At 35.9% G+C, this 21,992-nt stretch overlaps 2 protein-coding genes across 5 annotated transcripts in view; both read right to left on the bottom strand.

Moving 5' to 3' along the window:
• The window catches only part of pde9aa (phosphodiesterase 9aa), a 33,632-nt gene extending 23,310 nt beyond the window's left edge, over positions 1 to 10,322 (bottom strand). For 2 of the 3 annotated variants that reach the window (XM_073854963.1, XM_073854964.1), the window contains exons 1-7: positions 10,112 to 10,321; positions 9,189 to 9,264; positions 6,555 to 6,625; positions 6,256 to 6,333; positions 5,473 to 5,516; positions 505 to 559; positions 334 to 404 (exon numbers count right to left, since the gene is read on the bottom strand). In XM_073854963.1, the coding sequence (XP_073711064.1) occupies positions 334 to 404; positions 505 to 559; positions 5,473 to 5,516; positions 6,256 to 6,333; positions 6,555 to 6,625; positions 9,189 to 9,264; positions 10,112 to 10,251 (535 nt within the window). In that variant the 5' untranslated portion in view covers positions 10,252 to 10,321. Of the gene's footprint in view, positions 1 to 333; positions 405 to 504; positions 560 to 5,472; positions 5,517 to 6,255; positions 6,334 to 6,554; positions 6,626 to 9,188; positions 9,265 to 10,111 lie in introns of all 3 variants that reach the window. The other variant, XM_073854962.1, reaches the window with a different exon arrangement.
• A 901-nt stretch (positions 10,323 to 11,223) lies between these two features.
• Positions 11,224 to 21,992, bottom strand: part of slc37a1 (solute carrier family 37 member 1) — a 25,178-nt gene continuing 14,409 nt past the window's right edge. For both annotated transcript variants that reach the window (XM_073854961.1, XM_073854960.1), the window contains exons 10-20: positions 20,536 to 20,601; positions 20,313 to 20,441; positions 20,145 to 20,235; positions 19,957 to 20,019; positions 19,621 to 19,706; positions 18,569 to 18,617; positions 18,297 to 18,370; positions 17,911 to 17,989; positions 17,710 to 17,807; positions 12,761 to 12,825; positions 11,224 to 12,652 (exon numbers count right to left, since the gene is read on the bottom strand). In XM_073854961.1, the coding sequence (XP_073711062.1) occupies positions 12,637 to 12,652; positions 12,761 to 12,825; positions 17,710 to 17,807; positions 17,911 to 17,989; positions 18,297 to 18,370; positions 18,569 to 18,617; positions 19,621 to 19,706; positions 19,957 to 20,019; positions 20,145 to 20,235; positions 20,313 to 20,441; positions 20,536 to 20,601 (816 nt within the window). In that variant the 3' untranslated portion in view covers positions 11,224 to 12,636. The remainder of the gene's footprint in view (positions 12,653 to 12,760; positions 12,826 to 17,709; positions 17,808 to 17,910; positions 17,990 to 18,296; positions 18,371 to 18,568; positions 18,618 to 19,620; positions 19,707 to 19,956; positions 20,020 to 20,144; positions 20,236 to 20,312; positions 20,442 to 20,535; positions 20,602 to 21,992) is intronic.

The raw sequence follows: 21,992 nt of genomic DNA, 5'->3' as shown, positions 1-21,992 counted from the left end.
TGAGCTTTAAATGTCTTTAAAAACCAAGGCCTATGACATCTTAATGTAAATGACAGATCTACTGTGTGGAAAGTGAACTGCATAAACATATTCTGTAGGGATATGATAAACAATACAGCTCACATTAAATACCCATCATGGCTATGTCTCTTATCACATTATCACATCACACTTATCATGTTGTGTGGAAGGCTCTTTACATAAACAAATCAAGCCGGTTACAGTACATAAATCATATACAAAGCACCTTTACTTCCTCATATCTCAATCCCATTTCTTATTTCACTCTGTTCATTAATGAAAAAGAAAAAATATATTGGATTAAAAACTTACATTCTACTCTTTTCTCCAGCATGGCTAGACGATTCGTCACCTCAGTCTTCAATTCATTTATTTTGAATGCCCTTGAGGAGCACAGCATGGTTGGTCAATGCAGCGAAGATGAATCAAGCAATTAAAAAAGCTTTCATTCAAAACTCATTTTAAATTTGATATTGAACATACCTGGAGAATTGCTCTGCCACCTGAGTCAATACATTCTGGAAAAGCTCTTCTTTATCTGAGACATAAGAGAAAAATCTGCATTTTCAAACATGGTCGAACACTGATGTAAAAGTATTTCAGTATAATATGTATAAAATGAAGATGTGAGATTAATGAAGCATCATACAACAAAGAGGAAAATAGTCTGATAAATAAAGAGGAAAAGAAAAGCATATGGATAAAGGTGAGGAAAATAATTACAATTTTACAAGAAACCGTGTTTACCAAACTTTTGTGTTAATCGGGCACTTACAGTTTTATATAGTAATACTTCTTAACAAGTTGTCAAATTCTTGTTTGATCCAACGACTGTCATGAATAAAGTTCAGACCAAGTTCCAAATAAAAGCATTTGCTGGCTTCTTGTGTTCCTGTAGCTCATTTGGTAAAGCATTGCATTAACAGTGCAAAAGGTTGTGGGTTTGATTCCCAGTGAATACACATGGAGATAAACTTGTATGCCTTGAATGCACTGTAAGTCACTTTGGATAAAAGCATCTGTCAAACACATTTATGTAAATGTCTGTCTTTCAGTTTTTCTAAATCTCTTTATCGATGCCAGAGGTCTAAATCAACTTAAAGAAATAAAAAAAAAATACCGATAATTTACTCACCCCCATGTCATCCAAGATGTTTATGTCTGTCTTTGTTCAGTCGAGAAGAATTTACATATTTTGAAGAAAACATTCTAGGATTTTTCTCCATATAGTGGACTTTACTGGATCTCAACAGTTTCAATGCAGCTTTAAAGGGCTCTAAACAATCCCAAATGAGGCATAATGGTCTTATCTAACAAAAAAATAGTACTTTTTAACCACAACCTCTTGTCTTGCACTAGCTTTGTGATGCACCAGTGTGACCTTACGTTTTACGTAATCACGTCGAAAGGTCATGCATGACGTATGCAAAAATACCGCTCTAGTGTTTACAAGTGTGGCGAAAGAGGACCATTCCCACGTTGTGAAGAATATTAATTAATGTCTTCATGTCAGTTTACTGTTTAAAATGGTCCACAAATGTGCGTTTTGCATTTGTAACGCATGACCTTTTGACGTGATTACATAAATAGGGCCCTATAATTTCCACGATCACGGAATCGCGGACGGAATCGCGGAATTGGCTAATTAACACGGAATTTAGTATTAACGCGGAATTTTGCGGAATTTTACATATTTTGAATAAAATTATGTTTTTGTGTGGGAGACGAACGTATGTCTGGGGGAAATGCAGACCAGGGGAAGTAAATCTGGGCGACACGCCCCCTCCCGTAGTTTCAGAACTCCTCCAAAACACTGAAAAGCGGCTCTCCACAACTCTGCTTTCGTCAGCGAAAAAATTAAGAAATTCTACGCTAAGCACTTAGTTCCGAGCAGGTCTCACATGACTTTTATGTGACTGGAGAACTGTTATTTTGGAAGTTTAGTCAACACTCTGTTCACGGTGAGCGCAAAGATACATGCACTCTCTCATCCACGTCTGTCACTGTACCTCTCTCACGTGCACGCGCTCTCGCATCTGTCCGAAGTGCGAACACAAATCCTCATGTATTTGTTCAGTTTTATCCATTTCAAGCGAGCTGAGGCAAACTAACTATCCCTCGCATTTAAAATATAATCATCTGCATCATGGCACCGCTCTCTGTCTCTCTTTCGCTCGCACGTGCAAAGAGCTGCATGCTCATGTTGTCCTAAGTCAGATCACTATCCTATGTATGTTTGTAAAGTTATATGCATTTCAAGCGATTGTGTATAAAATATGGATCGCGTTCCGCTGGATTGATGTGTTTAAGGCACTTCTGAAGGCACCACTGCGTTGACACCTTGTTGTAGCCTCCTGCAACAACACTAAAAAACAATGCATTGAATTGAGTTGTGTGTGTGTGTGCGCGCACGCGCGTGTGTATGTGCGTGTGTAAATGCATCTTTTATAGTCATTAAGTAATCCTGTTATCCAGTTTTTCCCCCAAATCATTTACATTTTAATCATTAACATTAAAGGCACACTCTTTTTATGACAAAAAAAAAGTAAAGGGTAAAAAATATAATTGCCAAAAATTAAAACGGATAGAACGGAATTTGCAAAAATTAAAACGGAGAAAACGGAATTTGGGAAAAAATAAAACGGAATTTGGGAAAAAATAAAACGGATTTTATAGGGCCCCACATAATACGTAAGATTGCGCTGGCGCGTCACGCGGCTAGTGCAAGACGAGAAGCCGTGGTTCAAAAGCACATACCCTTTTTTTTTTTTGCGAAAATGATGATCGTTTCGCTAGATAAGACCCTTATGTTTTGGTTGGGAGTCTTTTGAAGCTGCACTGAAACTGTTGAGATCCACTAAAGGCCACTATATGTTTTCCTCAAAAAACTTCATTTGTTTTCGACTGAACAAAAAAGACAAACATCTTGGATAACATGGGGGTGAGTAAATTATCTGGATTTTTTTATGAAAGTGGAGTAATCCTTTAAATTAAACTCGAATTTCTTGCTCCAGGATTTGTTTGGAATTGCAAACGACATTATCATACGTTTCTTATTGGTGCAGTTTATAGTATGCATAGTGCACAATTCAGACTTGAATTGAGAATGACTCCTGAATTTCAATTCAATTCTTGAATTTGAATTAAATTTGAATTGATGTCAAAAACAGGATCTAGAATAACAATTCAAATTTGAATTAAAGGAAGCAGATTTGCAATTCATTAGAAATTCAAAGAAATTCATATACATATTATACAGTAAGTGACGTGTTAAAAAAAAAGCTTTCAGTATTATATGTTAGATATGATTGCATTACATATTCTATAAATTATATTAGTTTGAACTACTTGTACAGATTACATTAACAGGAAATTTTATCTAATGATAAAAACTCTAGTCAAATAACAAATAAATAAGTTAGAATTTTTGTAATTGTAATTTTGTAAAACATGATGGAACATGACTTTGTTTCCTAGAATGCTTTACTTTAAAGGATTAGTCCATTTTCCTAAAAGAAAAATCCAGACAATTCACTCACCACCATGTCATCCAAAACGTTGATGTCTCTCCTCGTTCAGTCGAGAAGAAATTTTTGAGGAAAACATTGCAGGATCCTTCCCACTCCAATGGACTCCAATAGAGCCCAACATTTAATTCTTAACTCAACACTCAACAGTTTTTTTCAACGGAGCCTCAAAGGACCACAAACAATCCCAAACTAGGCATAAGGGTCTTATCCAGCAAAACGACTGTCACCTTTGACAACAAAAACAACAAACATACACCTTTAAAGCACAACTTCTCGTCATGTAGATCCGGTCGTGATGCGCCAGCTGACCCCACGCAATACGTCATGACGTCAAGAGGTCACAGAGGACGAACGCGAAACTCCGCCCCAGTGATTACAAGCGTCTTGAAAGAGGAGCGTTCCTACATTGTTGTATGTCAACCGATACTATTTAATGTCTTGTGGCAGTTTATTGTTTAAAATGGTCCGCAAATGTGCGTTTTATATATGTAACACGTGACCTCTCTACGTCACTACGCATTTATGTTAAGTCGCGCTGGACCGGACCTAGACGAAAAGTTGTGGTTTAAAAGAGCATATTTTTAATTTTTCTGGTCAAAAATGACAATCGTTTTGCTAGATAAGACCCTTATGCCTCGTTTGGGATTGTTTATAGTCCTTTGAAACTCTGTTGAAAAAAACTGTTAAGTGTTGAGTTAAGAATTAAATGTTGGGCTCTATTAAAGTCTATTAAAATTAGAAAAATCCTCCAATGTTTTCCTCAAAAAACATAATTTCTTCTCGACTAAACAAAGAAAGACATCAACATTTTGGATGACATGGTGGTGAGTAAATTATCTGGATTTTTCTTTTAAGAAAATGGACTAATCCTTTAAGTATTTAAAATGGTTGCCAAACAATTTTCCAAAGTAACTTTCCTAACACCGAATGTATGTGAGATTCTTTCTGTTGTGTGACTGTGGAATTTCTTTGAATTGAATTTATTTATTTAATTCCACTTCCTGTCATTCCAATTCAACTTCCTGTAAGGTGGAGTCAATTCAAATTCCAATTCATGAATTGAATGGAGGCCAATTCTGAAATTCTGAATTGTGCACAAGCCTGGCATAATGTGTATATTGGGTATGCGTGGAATACAGCAATGAACTTTTGTGTTAGCCAAGATGTACAAGTACATTCCATACTGCAGTGCTTTTAGGAAATGTATTAGTTTGCATAGGTCTGTGCACAGCTCACATGAATATGAAAGAAAGTAAGGGTATGCTAGTAAGCTATTCCAAACAAAGCCCAGCATTTAAACATAACTGCAGGGATGCTGAAAAACAAAGCAGGAATTCTATTTATAGCTTATATATGTTGGCAATAAATCTACTGACAAATGGTCAGAGTACACGTTCAGAATTCTCTGAAAACTTGTACTTGAGTTTGCTATTAATCAATAAAAAGTTTATTTCTAATCTTAGAGACACAATAATTGACTGAGTGTGTTCCAATAATAAAATCACTTTCTGTACACTTCTTTAATGGAGATATATATAGATTAATTACTCCAGTTGTATAATCCTTTATCTAGCTAAAAAAAATCTAAGTAATTTTTCTCTTTCCCTCAATCTGAAAGCAAACACTATTGATTTGTAAAAGCACACAATTTTACATAAGGCACATACACTCTCTTAAAATAAAGGTAATACACAATGCCACAAAATAATTATTTTGGGTTGAATGGTTCCTTAAAAAAACCTTGAACATTTCTGTTTAACAAAAAAATATTTGGAGTAAAGAGGGTCTTCAGATTTTAAACAAGTAAGAAAGAAGAGGTTCTTTGGAGAACATTTGACTGAATGGTTCTTGTACTGCATTGCTGTAAAGCACCTTATTTTTAAAGAATCATTCGAAAAAGTAATGAACATATAACACTTACCTGCAAGTTGTCCGCCAGTTATTGGCACCACTTTGTATGGTGACCTTGAAAAACAGCAAGATACACGAGCGCAGTTAAAAAGCAGCTGCTGCCACACTAAAATACGTCCCTTTCTGACAATCAGCACCTCCTCATGTCCTAATACTCAAGAAACTGCAGTTATCCAAAGTATTACTATTATCCTCTGTAGTTGATTGTGATATATGTATTTATAACAGCAAATGGGCACCCTTAGACTGTGGATTTCAAAGAGGAACTTTATCTGGCAGACAGCCATTGTTTGCCTTGTAGGGCAGATCTGTACATAATTCAAAGATAAGGCGTATACGGTAAGGCACTTTATTTGGGCTTCTTACTTCAGAATGTTTTAACAGGGTCTCTTTATGTATTATAAGGGGCCTCTGTTTGGCCCTTAGTCTATTGTAAAAGTTGATAAAGTGGATCTATTAAATAGTGTACTTTAAAAAGTGGAGTTAAAGGAAAAAGTCAAAACACATTTGTAAGCATAAATTCTTTAGCTACTATGAAAATGTAACAATTGTGTACAAACATTGTACTTACATGTCAAGTATTTGGATTTAATTACACTCTTGACCATAAACCCACCCCTAATCCTAAACCTACCCTGACCAACAGGAATGTAAACAATAAGTACAATGTAATAAATGCTTTTGTCATATGTAAGTACACAGTATTATACTGTAGTAAACGGTAAATACATTTCATACTCACAGCTAGTTATAAAATGTATATATTCATAAATGAAATAGAGGGCAGATTTACCTCTCAGAGTTGTTTGGCATTGTGGGGTCGATAGAGACCATCGCTCCTGTTGAGTCCAGAAGAGAAATGGTTGTGTTCCTGTCAGTAGCAGAAAAACTCTTTACTGTAAGTATGGAAATACTTTAAGTGGAAAAACTTCAATTATATATACTGTATAGCTATTGTGGGTCAGTCATAGCCTACTGTATTCACTACTCATTGGGATGGTTTAAATGCAGAGGTCACAATTTGAGTTTGCATTTCATACGTGACAAACAGATCACTTTTCATATTGTATATATATATATATCATACTGTACCTGGAGAGGCCAATGGCCGTACAGAGTAGCTCCTTAATGTCACAGGGACTACAGAAACGACTAAACACCACCTGAAAGAAGCACAAAACTTTTCAGTGTATTTACAAAAACACATGCTTATGTTGATATAGGGCTGTCAAAAGATGATCGCGATTACTCGCATACAAAATAAAAGTTTGCGTAACATATTTGTGTGTGTCTAATTATTATGTATAAATACACACATGTATTAAAATGTTATTTATGTATATAATTTTTATTTATATGTACAAAGGTTAAGTGCACGCATTGAAAAAAGATAGGTATGTATTCATTTGTCTAAGTTGAAGTAAGAACATAGTAAAATATTGAAAAACGATGGTGTTTTCCTTAAAGGTGCAGTGTATAAATTTTAGTGGCATCTAGTGGTGAGGTTGTGAATTGCAACCAGCGGCTCAGCCCAATGCCCAGCCCTCGCTTTTAAAACGCATAAAGAAGCTACGATAGCCACCACCGGACAAACATTTCATTGTCTGAGACAACTTAGTAAAAAAGTTTGTCCGTTAAGGGCTTCTGTAGAAACATGGTGGCACAAAATGGCGACCTCCGTGTAAGGGGACCCTCTGTGTATGTAGATAAAAACGTCTCATTCTAAAGTTATAAAAACATAACGGTTCATTATAAAAAGGTCTTTATACATCCCTGATAATATAGTTTTGTATATTATTTTGCATTTCTTTTATGAGATCATCCTAAAAATTACACACTGCACCTTTAAGTGAGTCTTAAATACAGCCTTAAACGCTTCTTAATAATAGGATTTTTTTTTTAAAGATTTAAAATATTAACACATCTATTTGTGCTATAATGTGAATCTGAGAGGTGTATTGTATTTTTTAGTTTTTGGATAATATTTGGGCCAGTCTTGGACTTACACAAAAATTACCTAGGACTCAATTGTTTTAAAAATAAAAAATAATAAAAATTCTCAGACGTTAAATGTTTTAAAATGGCACATAATAAACCCACTGATGTAAAAATATTTCAATATGCATATAATCTTTTTTTACATAAACTCAATTGTAATGACAACAGATTGTTGTTTAATATGCTTTAAATTAAGGTAAAGAAATATATACATTTTTTGTTGTTATCCTAATGCAAACACTTTTTATTACTATAGAGAAAATACAACCTACGAGAGCCAATTAAACTGACAAGTCCAGACCATAAAATCTTTCACAAAAGCACCCTTTGAAACCCTTATAAATGAAAGGAAAGTATGTATACAATAAAAATGCTGTTTAAAGCTTTTTAATATTTTCTTTAAAACTAGGGATTTTTTTATTATCAGAAACGTTCCCCTTACTAATAAAAGTACCTGATAATTGATTAAGGCAGAATTTGACAGTGGTTTCCATGGGGCTATATATTACACAATGTGTTTTATTGATTATTAGAAACTTTGCACACAACCAAGGTTAACTGCTGCCATCTATCATTTGTACTGTACTGCAGTGTCAGTCCTGACCCCGAGTACTCTGACGCACTTCAAACACATCTATATCTGATGCCATTAACAGACACAACAAGACAGCAAAAACAGGTGACGAACCCAAAGAAACAATGAGGTGGGGGTTGCAGCTGACAGTGTGTGTGTGTGTGTGTGTATGTGTGAGAGAGAGAGATTTATGAGAGGATTGTTCCATAATGCAACTGCTGCTTTGGATTGAAAGAAATTAGAAAAATAGTATCCAAAGTGGCTTGTAATTTAAACATTTTAAACATTTAAACCAATTCATATCTGTTATATAAACTATGAGATTATATAACCATCCACAGACCAAAAACGTGCAAATAGTAATGCAAGTGTACACACAGATGTTCTCATTAAAATGTCCTTCTGCATCATTGTGCTTTGGGCTTTTATATGCTAATTGTTTCATTTTTGTCCCATTGCCAGTGCAAAACAATGACAGACGCATATTTATAACTATAAGAACTACTTAGCATAATATTATACTGTGGTGTACAAACAACATATTGATTTGTTGTTATTTATTTATTTCTACATATACAGCTAGATGGCAGCTGACTGTCACCTAGATACCTATGAATGCAAAAATCTCAACTATCTGTCTGATCTCTGTATCAAAGGCGATCAGACCAGCTGGAGCTCTGCCATAATATTGTAAAGCATCACATACAGGAAACTCAGCGTGTAGAAACCAATAAAATAGTTTCATAAGGCCAAATTATATAGGCTACTTAAAATAAATGTGCTCAAAAGGGTTCTTGAAGAACCATTTTTTGTTCCAAAAAGACCATCTGTGTGCTATTTCTAACCTTCTAACCATTTCTAACCTGTTTATTTGCACCAGAAAGATGTTAACATTTATTCTTGGAACTACAAACCAGACAAAGAACCTTATGAATGTATTTTTTAAGAGCGTAGGAGATGAGGTTGCGAATACAAACAGTGGAGGAGAGTGTTCAAGTCAAGAATTTCAAAACTACAAGCATGTAAACAATTCAAAAGCATCAGTAAGTAACACCATAATAATGAGAATAGACATACAAACTTTTCTCAAAACAATGTATTATATATGACTAACACGTTATATTTTGATCTACTGTGCATCTATAGCGTTTTACCTTCTGAATCCGTCCATCCACGTCCAGGTAAATCATCCGATAGGCGGAAGACGCGCTGCCCATCTCGTGACCTGGACTACAGTAATATAAGTTCTGGGGGGTTCTTTTAACAACAACAGATTTATTCCAGAAACAACACAGATATCGCGTCTCTCATTGCACCGATCTCTCAACTCATCGCCCCTTTACTCCCACTAGTTCACGCGCGAGAAGAGGAGAAAGCACGCGCTCTCTTGACGATCTCCATAGTAACTGATCCGTCCAAGGACGCGCGAGGATGGAGAGGCTGGCTGAGGGACTTTCTCACCGTGTGAAAAGAAACGGGGCTGACTAAAGGGACATCATGTAGTTTCTGCTCCTTTGTTTCACTACTAGTTTCACTGAAATAAATTTATCAAAAAAATCAATGTGTCATTTTTGCCACCATTGCTCTTTCCACCTTTTGTCTTCTTTTGTAATCCCTTTCATTTTTGCCAATAAAATTATAATCAATAAATAAGACAAATATCAGGGGTGCCTGCATCAATCGTGGGGCACAGGGTGCCAAACCTATAAACTCAGAAATGATAAGCATCATTAGACATTTTAATTGTCCATCGCTTCGCTTTGGCGGACTGTGACGTAATTATTCCATCAGAATAATAAACTAGAATGCTAGAAAAGCTTGAATGTGCATTCACTTTTTGTAATAGGAATATAAACAATGACGTGCGTCTCTTTAGGCTATTCATCACTAAACTAAACTAAACTAAACTAAACTAAACTAAACTAAACTAAACTAAACTAAACTAAACTAAACTAAACTAAACTAAACTAAACTAAACTAAACTAAACTAAACCTGAACTCCTCATCCGCACTGAAACCCCCAGAGCGTGCAATAAACACATCAAGACAGACTTGATGCAGACTCTGTTGTCTTTACCTCGGACAGTCGACTTTTTGGGAAAGTTTTAATTTCGTTCTGGAGGCAGACCCAGGCAGATTCCGAACCCGCGCTCCTCCGCCCCACTGGAGTGGTTTCGATTTCGTGCAGTGCTGCGCAGCCCGTACAGAACACGACATCAAAATAACGCGAGACCGTTACGAGACCAGTGTCAGTTTAATCGCTCTCGCGGAGCCCGCACGCCATTTGCCGATCGTTCTCCGCAGCGCCCCAAGAAGTCAATAGGCTTTATGCCCAGCTGCACTACTTCCTGAACTTCAGCCAGCTCCTTGTTTCCTGTCTGCCATTATTGGACAAACAGATTAATCCAGGTGTGTCTGATTATTGTTGTTGTGACTACTGAGGTCAGGCACACCTGGATGGATTAATCAGTTTGTTTGTGACTACTGAGGTCAGGCACGCCTGGATTAATCAGTTTGTCCAATAATGGCAGACAGGAAACAAGGAGCTGGCTGAAGTTCAGGAAGTAGTGCAGCTGGGCATAAAAAAGCCTATTACCTATAAATTTTTCGCACAAACAGATAGATTGACCAATCAACATGCGATCCTCATAAAGTAGACCTAATTTAAAGCTTGTGCAGTTGTACCACAAAAAACATATTCAATTTGTTTTTTTTAAATAAAAAGATATAGTATAATATATATATATATATTGTGTTAAGCCGAACACATTTTTTTATACAGGTTTGGAACAACTTGAGGGTGTGCAAATGACAGAAATTTTATTTTTTCGATGAACTACTCTTTTAAGAAGAGCCCAATATCTGTATAGATGTATATGAAGAGTTTTGTTGCAAAACGAGATAACCACCGTTTTTTAATTGTTCAGAAATCTTGTTTTTTGGTTGTGCATTCCAATTAATTTCAATGGAACTGCAGTTGGTTTGTTTTGATTTAAACCTTCATAACTTAAAAAATACAGCTAAGTAGCACAATAAAACAAAATAATAACATGATAACATAATAATAAAAATGTTTGACAAAAATGTTAAAAAATGGATTAATCTCGTTTTGCAACGAAACTCTTCATATTATCTCTGATACTCATTTCCAGTAGAAAAAAATATAAAATGCAAACATCCTACAGAAGCCCCGTTTTTGTTTACTTTATTCAAAATGGCCTTTATATACACATAGCAACATAGTACAGATAGGCTACTTTCCAAATCTCTATTTGTCACATGGGATTCTGTAAAGCAGCTGAAAATAATTTAAAAACACTTGAAAGACATACAGAATAAAAGAAAAAAGAAAAAGGCACAATGTTTTTCATATCTCATTACACCACAGTACTTTCCATACATTATACAGATAAAGTCAATTATCTAAAGTGTGTTGTCCTATAAGGACAGACGCACACATGTGGAACATATGGTTATATAAGAGGTCCAGCTTTAAAAAACAGACATCTGCATGTGCATCTAGCAAAAATGCTACATTACCCTGAACATTTAAAATACAATTTAAATATTCATACAGTAACACATTAAATCCTGTCAACAGGGTTTTACACAGGTTTATTTCACACAGACAGAATAAAGGATAATGTTCACTTTGATGCTGGAAGTAGTGTGTGTGTGTGTATATACAGTATATACACATCAAATAGCAAATCATTCACTGAGAGAGGTTGTATAATTTCTATAATTCATTTGAAAGCAACCCGAACTTTGAACAGATAAATATATTCAGAGGACCGAAAGTGTGTTTTTTTTAAACTCACAAATCTTCCTTCATAAACGGATCTTCCACAATATTCAAGTCACAGGTCTGCAGTAAAAGACTAACAGAAATAAATAAATATAAAATTAAATAAACGAAAAAAACTAAATCTGGCAAAGTGAACAAATCAAATAACAGATTAAAGTGGATCATCTTTATACAAACACAGGATCAGAACATATTGCATCTATGTACTATGACACAGGTTCAAACATACAATACATTGAAGTTTATATAACAACTAAAAGATCGGCTTTGGTTTGTAGAAAGGAAGATACATACAATATAGATTTAGCCGAAAACTGACAATATTAGCTCCACTGGCTTTACTGATAAAAAGGCATAATGAATTTCTATTTAAACGAAGTGCCTGGCAGTGGTCCATTTTCTAGGAGTAGAAATTACACTGTATTTTAGATTCCCCTTATTACCAGAAAAGTGGAGGGGTGGGCTACCTTTATTTGTGCAAGTGTGCATTCTTTAACTTGACTCTTCAAGTCATGTACTGTACATGTGTTCAGGTTTACCCTTTCAAGGACAATGTAAAGCTTCAAACCATATGAAAAATATCCTATATTATGAAAATACTTCTTCTAAGCTATTTAGCTGTCAGATATTTACTCATCTGGAAAAGGGAATAAAACGTCTCTTTGTACTGTCCATTGCAAAGCCAAATCCAGAAAACTAAACGCAGGTTTCAGTCAAGTTTTGGTCCAAACTCAAGTTGTGCTCCAGAAGTGGTCGGATAACTGATGACTTTACACTCGCCCAGAGCAAAGTACTCAGTGTTCTTTAAATCTGAAAACAAAATAGACACTTCAATTGAACTAATGCATTGCTTTTGCATGCATACAGTGGTGATTACAGTAAGCAATCAATTAAGGACAGAGAAATGGCATCACTTACTCCACAGCAACTCCTGGACGGTTCTTGTTAGAGCAAAACTCCTTCGTTACAAGTCTCAGCAACAGCTAAGAAACAAAGCAAAACATTTAGTGGACAGTACAACACCAAATATTATGCTATTATGGCTAAGCGTGACTTCATGAGTTATATGGACTACTTTTGCGGTGCTTTATTTAGTGCATGAAATAAAAAAAGATTGTGTTCTCTAGAAAAATAACTGGGTTACATGATTGATTTTTTATTTACTGCAATCAAAACTACTCTTGTAATTAGGGATGCATAACAATTTAAGGAATATTCCATTTTCTTAAAAGAAAAATCCAGATAATTTACTCACCACCATGTCATCCAAAATGTCGATGTCTTTCCCCGTTCAGTCGAGAAGAAATTATGCTCCCCGAGGAAAACACTGCAGGATTTGTCTCATTTTGATGGACTTTAGTGGAGCCCAACACTCAATACTCAACTCAACACTCAACAGTTTCCTTCAACGGAGTTTCAAAGGACCACAAACAATCCCAAACGAGGCATAAGGGTCCTATCCAGCGAAACGACCGTCACTTTTCACAAGAAAAACAAAAAATATGCTCTTTTAAACCACAACTTTTCGTCTAGGTCCGGTCCAGCGCGACCTAACGCAAATGCGTAGTGACATACGGAGGTCACGTGTTACATATATAAAACGCAAATTTGCGGACCATTTTAAACAATAAACTGACACAAAGACATTAATTAGTATCAGTTGACATTCAACAACGTCGAAAGGATCCTCTTTCAACACACTTGTAAACACTAGGGCGGAGTTTCGCGTTCGTCCTCTGTGACCTCTTGACATGATGACGTATTGCGTGGGGTCACGCTGGCGCATCACGACAGGATCTAGACGAGAAGTTGTGGTTTAAAAGTGGATATTTTTTATTTTTCTTGTCAAAATGACAATCGTTTTGCTAGATAAGACCCTTATGCCTCGTTTGGGATCGTTTATAGTCATTTGAAACTCCGTTGAAAAAAAAACTGTTAAGTGTTGAGTTAAGTATTAAATGTTGGGCTCTATTAAAGTCCATTAAAATGAGAAAAATCCTGCAATGTTTTCCTCAAAAAGCATAATTTCTTCTCGACTGAACAAAGAAAGACATCAACATTTTGGATGACATGGTGGTGAGTAAATTATCTGGATTTTTCTTTTAAGAAAATGGAATATTCCTTTAATCGTGATTTATCTATAGCAGAATAAAAGTTTTTGTTTACATCATACAATGTGAGAACTGTGTATAATAACTTTGTATAGATAAATGCACACACATGCATGTATACATTTAAGAAATGTTTACATGTGTACATACATTTGTATATTTATGTATAATTTATATTATATATAAATACTTAATATATAAATATATTTTTTTCCTTAAAATTATACATGCATGTGTGCATATATACATAATCATTATACACAGTTCACACACATACATGATGTAAACAAAAACTTTTATTCTGCTATAGATTAATCGTGATTAATCGTTATGCATCCTTACTTGTAACACTTTGCAATAAGGTCTCATTCATTAACATTAAATTAACATTTGTTAAATTTAACAGTTTGTTAAATTTAGTTAATGCAAATACAACCGTTGGTACAGTAACACTTTACATTACGGGTGTATTTGTTAACATAGGTTAATTTATTAGCTAACATGAACTAACAATAAACAACTATTTACTAATACATTTCTAAAATAAGAAGTTGTATTTGTTGAACAATGAACTAACATGAATAATTGTATAGGGGCAAACTAACAAAGATGAATAAATGCTGATAAACTATGTTGCTCATTGTTAGTTCATGTTAGCTAATGCATTTACTAATGTCATTACACGACTCATTGGAATGCTTGATTCTGATTGGCCAGTTGTGACATTTGCAGGTTTGTTATTCTCAAATAACAACCGTTCAAAACTAATAAATCACACGGTAACCTGAATGCTGCAAATTATTTTGACAGGTACAGTTTAATATTACACAAAAATAAAATATAAATATGTATATAAATATATTATATTTACAAATGAATAAACCAAATAGCGTGATTGATTGTGACATTTAAATGTCTTGTCTTATATATTAGCAAATAAAATATTTTAAATCAATATTTAATGTTCCTTACCTTATTTATGAGGTAAATAGCCATGTAATAAGCGGAGTAATGTACAGGCAGTCGGCTGTTATCGTGAAATAAGTCCCTTCAGTTTGATACTCCGCTTCGCTTATTTCTTCGACAGCAACCGCCTGCCTATACATTATCCCTTACTTAACTCTTTCACCGCCATTGACGAGATATCTCGTCAATTAAGAGAAAACGCTTCCCCGCCAATGACGAGATTTTCCGTCTTTCCGCAATACCGCTATTATCCACCAGGTGACTTCCGCAACTTATACAACCCGGAAGTAGCGCCTCACGTGAAAGAGAAAGAACTCCGTGTATGTTTTAAAGATCGCTCTGCATCTGATCTCCATCAAAAGTCCTTCGCAAAAATTGAATTATCTCAGCTTTTTGCTCAAAATTGGGTGTTTTTGAAGAAACCTACCCATGTTTGAGAGGTGATTACAAGAGAACTAATGAAGGTAGGATAAAACGTTTTTTTTTTGTTTGAAAGCAGAGGGTCTTTTCTTTCATCTGATATATTGTTTGTTTATATATTTAAAGAAGAAAATTTTCTGGAAGGCATTAAACTTTTGTGAAAATCATGAAAAATGCTGGCGCTGGCTGGCAACTTTTTTTTAAAAAACGCTGGCGGGGAAAGAGTTAACAAATACAATCTTAAGTGTTACTCAATTTCTCTAATTGATTTTTATTCATGTTAAAAACTACTAATATTAGAAACAATGTCAAAAATGTTATAAGTACATGTTAAAAGTAATATGTTCTATGATAAGTTCATGTTAACTAACATAGTTAAAGCGATATTCCAGCCAAATATCAAAATTAGCTTCCGGTAATGACGGTAGTGCTGCCACTAACGACTAATTTTCTAACGACTAATCTTTCGACTAATTTTTCGAATAGTCGACTATTCTAAACGACTAATTAAAAAAAAACTCAAGTGTTTGTTATTTCATTGTGTCCATTTTATTTTGAACCCACCGGTGTCATAAACAATATGAATAACTTAAATGTTACCAAATAAAAAATTACAATGTAAACAATATAAATAATAATAAAAACTTCCAGTGCAAAGTAGATGCTTAACAGAAATATGAAATGTTTCACTTCTACTCTTTGATCTTATATTGCATTTTAACACAACTGAATGCTATTTTACATATTATCTGTTCTGTTGTAGCCTATAAAATAGTGACTAAACATGACCCATCACCTCGTTTTTATCCAACCAGCTGTTCCTTTAACTGCTGCTAAAATCCTGATTTAGATATGCAAAAATCACCATACATTTACATTGTAGCTTTACTGCTGTTGCTCTTCTCATAATTGTTGTTGTGTTTTGAGCCATTTCTTGATTTTAAATGCGAGTGATATAGCGCAGACAATTCGGTGCAAATTCAGAAATATAAGAGAATACACTGTTGTTGTTACATAGACTACAGAACACGGCATACAGCATTATAGGGAGGGAGAAACTCGCACACAGACTCACACTACTGCTAATCTTTCTTCAAGTCATGTTAACTCGATCAGTCGTCTTTGTCAGAGACATCTGTGAATGTTGACGTTTACGCAAAAAAGAAAGTACATTAAAAACACTGCCACCTTTTCACTGTCACGTAAGAGAGAGGCGCGCGCGGTCGAGGCGCTGCAAGCAACATGTGATAGAGAGAGAGAGAGAGAGAGAGAGACGCGCTGAACACTCGCAACAATGAATTGAGCCGTTTAAAATAGTAAAATAAAAATGTAAATGGGAATCATGAAAAATCTATTTGTTGCGTCCAGTGTTGATTCCGTGGCGGAATCACGAGCAAACACTGATAGCCTTTAACATCCAAAGACAGAATCATTGTTCTTCTCAAAAGAGTTAATAAAACAGTACTGACTAGCTCGCCGTTTCATTAATAATCATATAACAGTTACTTACGTTGTCCTATTCTCTGTGGGTGTATCGTCAATAACTCCCGAGTGTTTTCGTTTGATATGCTCGTGCATTGTCGTTGTGCTCCCGTGATAAGCCAACGACGCTTGGCACGGTGTAACAGACCACTCTTTTATCACAACTTGGCTTAAAATACTTTCATACTTCGGAAGCTTTCCGACTCATAATTCCATAGACTCGCCTGCCACCGCCAATTTTTCAAAATTAAAGCAGTGAAGGCAGGGGGAGAGGGAAAAAAGATGATCGCGTAGCAGATTAACCAGCAGGGCGCGCACAGCGCACAGACTGGTGTGGAGGTGAATTACATTGAGCCATTTGAGACATGAGACAGAATTACAGTGGACCGTTTGAGACGGAAAAAAATAAATATGCGACTCCTCGACTAAAAAAATTGCCGTCGACAAATTTTCATCGTCGATTACGTCGACTACGTCGACTATTCGCGGCAGCACTAAATGACGGCATCTTGGATTCACGGGATTCATGCTTCAGTTGTAGCGTAGTGAGCGTTGGTTGCCATAGGTGCGTTGCGCAGTGACTCTCGTAAATCGCTTGAGTCCAAGATGCCGTCGTTAAGGATGGATGCACTTTTTGAGCTTCAAAGTCAGAAGTTGTTCTCTGATCCCTGATCTACCATTAAAGCTTGGAAGAGCTAGGACATTTACTAAAATAACTCCAAATGTGTTTGTCTGAAAGATGATGGACATATGACATATGATGGCTTGAGGGTGAGTAAATCATGGGTTAGTTTTGCTCCGAATGCGGCCAAATGGAACCCTAATGTAAAGTATTACCACTATTCTTGTAAATCCTTGGAAACACAATCAGCACAAGTTTAAACTCACCAGAAGTGCAAAAAAGTCAGCAGTCATGAGCATGTAAAAGACTCGATTCCATCCTCCTGTTGACAACAGCCCGGCCAGCAAAGGTCCAACAGCAGCACCTGTGTAACATGAAAGATACAGGACTGAAATGCCTGAGACTGGAACAAATCTCTCGCAATACTACTTGGTGGATTGATGATAGGTCAGTAACAAAGTGCTTACCAACTGATCCAGTCCCATCTATAATAGCAGTAACTGTTGAGAGAGCCCTGGCATTGCCCTTGAGACTCTTGTGTGTGCCCTAGTTATTAATAAAACAAAACATCAAAACATGAATTAGCATTTACCATTTAAAAGTTTAGAGTCACTTGACTGAAATGTTTTTAGTAACATCAAAGCCTTTTGATCTGAACGCATGGATGTCTCAATGTTTGAAATAGTTAGAAACAATTGTTCTTTGTATTGAAATGGTTGACTTGGACCATAAATACATAATTTTTATACTTTTTTAAAATTACATAATTCCCATAGTCACCCTTTATGTTTAGGAGTTCACACATTAGAAATTAAAAAAGGGATTTTTCGTATTTGCACACAGGTATACTTACAAGATCAGCAGAGACAGCTGTTGTAATGAGAGCATATGGTCCATTGACTAATCCACCACACACCAGCAGCATCCCTTTATAGAAAATAACATAAATATCAGGAAACAAGCACTTAAACAACAGAAACACAACATGGGTTATTCTTTATCCTGTTTTCATTTAATAACATCTTAAGACGCATTTCTCATTAATCAATTCATTTAAACACATCAATCAACTAAAACAAAAGGGGTCAAATGCTCATATTTAAAGACAAAATTATGATTTCTTACCTATAGTGGGACCAATGCCAAACTGACTCATCATAGAGAAGCCATACAGCTTAACAAAAAAAAAAAAAACATACCACAGTCAATGCTAAGAGAACTGACACAAAGCATTGCATTAACAGCACAAATATCATAGCCTACAGATAAAATGCATCTTAATGGTACACTCCACTTTATTTGAAAATATGCTCATTTTCCAGCTCCTCTAGAGTTAAATATTTGATTTTTACCGTTTTGAAATCCATTCAGCTGACCTCCGGGTCTGGCGGGACCACTTTTAGCATAGCTTAGCATAATTAATTGAATCTGACTAGACCATTAGCATCACACTCAAAAATAACCAAAGAGTTTCGATAGTTTTCCTATTTAAAATTTGACTCTTCTGTAGTTACATCGTGTACTAAGACCGACGGAAAATTAAAAGTTGGGATCTTCTAGGCCGATATGTCTAGGAACTATACTCTCATTCTGGCGTAATAATCAGCCCTTTGCTGCCGTAACATGGCTGCAGCAGGCGCAATGATATTACGCAGTGCCCAAAAATAGTCCACTGCTATTCAATTGAAAGATACCAAGGGAACTATTTTTGGGCGCTGCATAATATCATTGCGCCTCCTGTAGCCATGTTATGGCAGCAAAGTCCTTAATTTTTACGCCAGAATGAGAGTATAGTTCCTAGACATATCTGCCTAAAAATCTAAACTTTTACTCTTCTGTCGGTCTTGGTACACGATGTAACTCAGAAGAGTCAAGTTTTAAATAGGAGAAATATAGAAATTCTTTGGTTATTTTTTAGCGCGATGCAAATGGTCTAATCAGATTTAATGGATTATGCTAAGCTATGCTAAAAGTGGTACCGCCAGACCCAGAGATCAGCTGAATGGACTCCAAAACGGCAAAAACCAAATGCCCAACTCCAGGGGAGCCGGAAAATGAGCACACCCTCAAAAAAAGTGGAGTGTCCCTTTAAATGCTTTGTAAGTCACTTGAGATAAAAGCATCTGTCAAAAGCACATTTGTACATGTTTATCTGTATAATAAATATATCCATACAGTGTAGGCGCAGCTAGTAGAAGCATCACGGCACATGTGGTGGCCCTCTTTCCCAACTTATCAGAGATCACTCCTGCCAGGATGCCTCCTAAACACAAAAAGTTATGTTAAATAAGTCTGGGTGGTATGCAGTATGTACTGTGCAACATTATAAAATATGGCTTCGCTGTCTTAGATTTGCTGTATTATTTGTTTAACAGTACACATAACATGAACTTACACAGACTGGGATATGTTTATCAAATCACTAACATGATGTTAGGTAACATAAGGTGCGGTCCTACTGCCCACACCTTGTATTAAACACAACAAACAAAAGAACGTATAACTTTGCATACCAACAATGCCTCCAACATCAAATAGAGTTGACAGGTCTCCTGCTTTTTTGGCATCAAGTCGAGCTGAAAAACAGGAAATGCGTGTTAGTTTAAATTTTTAGAATTTCAAAATGAAAAAATATTTATGACTCAACATGAATGTCTGACAATGACTATGTGAATGTCTGAAGTTTGTGGGTTTCTCTTACCTGCTTTAGTGATGTAAAGAGGAAGCCAGAAAAGGAAGGTATAACTGACCAACTTGGCAAACAGCAAACATAAAGAGAACTCCACTACGCCCTGCAAACACACCCCGGGACAAACATTAGTCATACGATGAACCAAGTAAAAAAAAAAGATTAATGGACAACACTCACAGGAATTCGTAAAGCCCCCATGAAGCTGATGGCTGATGGTTCTGCCTCACTTTTCACCACCACGACCTGCTGTACAGGAACGCACACCTCAACGCTTTCCTGTGCGAGCAGAAGCTCTGTATCCCAGCTCTAACAAAACAACCGCAGAGACGGGACCAAATCACCACCAAATATGATCATTATTATAAGGGAGTGACTGAGAGGGGTAGGCAGAGATGCTAACCTGTGTTTTAGCTCCTTGCTTGTACTGAAGGTAGAGGCCTTTGTGTCCATTCACACCATTCCGTTTCTGAGAGAAAACACAAAGTTCACACCGTTTGCCAGAAAACAACCAATATGTCTCTTAAATCCAACAGGGGAAGTGACTTAAACTGCAATTCACCGGCTGGGCATTAGAGACAGGCTCCAAAAAGAAGTCAATCTCATTGACGCTCCATGTTGGGCAAAATTTACAGCAGAAAAAAATACAAAGCTTATCTTGCCCTTCTGGATGAGTTTTTTTTGTAACTCATCCGTTTAAATGATATTAAGCCTTTTCTCCGCGCTCAGGGCCCAGAGTTGAAAAATGCTCAACTTTGGATGAACGCTTACCTCGTCAATGTCACTACTCACTCGGCCGTCCAATCACAGTGGAGGAGGAACGGGGCAAATATCACAACAACCAACCGGTGCATCGTTTAATAACTTATCAACAAAGCAGAATTATTAGGCTGTAGCAACCAAACGCCTGGCTGAAATATGTTGGCAAGTGCCCACAAACGGCGTCTGCCTGGCAATTTTAGCCACGTTTAAACGCTTTGGTGTACACTCCCCCTTAAAGTTCTGCATAATTGGGGCATGGTCATTCGAGTGACAGGTGTATTGGCACTGCTGCTACCATTAAGCGAGGTGACCAGGTACCTCATCTCCAAACATGTTCCCCCTCTTTGCCCATTTTTGGTTAACAGGGAGAGACACACTGGGACGTGCTGCCAAGTTGGCGACAGATGGTTCCACTCACTTTGGGCTGCAAAAAAGCTCTTCAGAGAAACCTACGGGTGATGTCACAGACACTATGTGCATTGTTTTATAGAGTGTATACTGAGCTACAAAAGCTAGTTTGGGTATATGCTGTGAGGGATTCATCACGCATGATTTAAATTATTCAATTATTATTAATAATATTTATTTTTATTTTATTATTATTATTGTCGTATTCAGAAATAACTATAGTCTCTTAATTCTTTTCCCGCCAATGAGGAGTTATTTTGTCAAGAGAAAACGCTTTCCAGCCAATGACGAGTTTTTATGGCAGAATAAAGGTTTTTGTATCATATATTTGTGTGAACTGTGAATAATAATTATGTATATATAAATATGTAAGTATAAGAAAATATATATAGTATTTATATTTATATAATATTAATTATACATAAATATACAAATGTATATAAGTATGTAAACATTTCTTAAATATATACATGCATGTGTGTGTATTTATTTATACAACGTTATTATACACATTCACAAACATATATGATGTAAACAAAAACCTTTTCTCTGCAACAGATTAATCGCGATTAATAATTATGCAACATAAATCAGAAACAGTAAAAACTCTGTGTATGTAATTTGATCATTGTTTTGAACCTGATCTCTAAAAAGTCCTTTACAAAAATACAATTATCTCAGCTTTCTTCC

Source organism: Misgurnus anguillicaudatus, chromosome 17, assembly GCF_027580225.2.
Source record: "Misgurnus anguillicaudatus chromosome 17, ASM2758022v2, whole genome shotgun sequence".
Classification (NCBI taxonomy): Eukaryota; Metazoa; Chordata; class Actinopteri; order Cypriniformes; family Cobitidae; genus Misgurnus; species Misgurnus anguillicaudatus.
The sequence above is the reverse complement of the archived record's forward strand: the minus strand, read 5'-3'. Positions and strand labels throughout refer to the sequence as shown.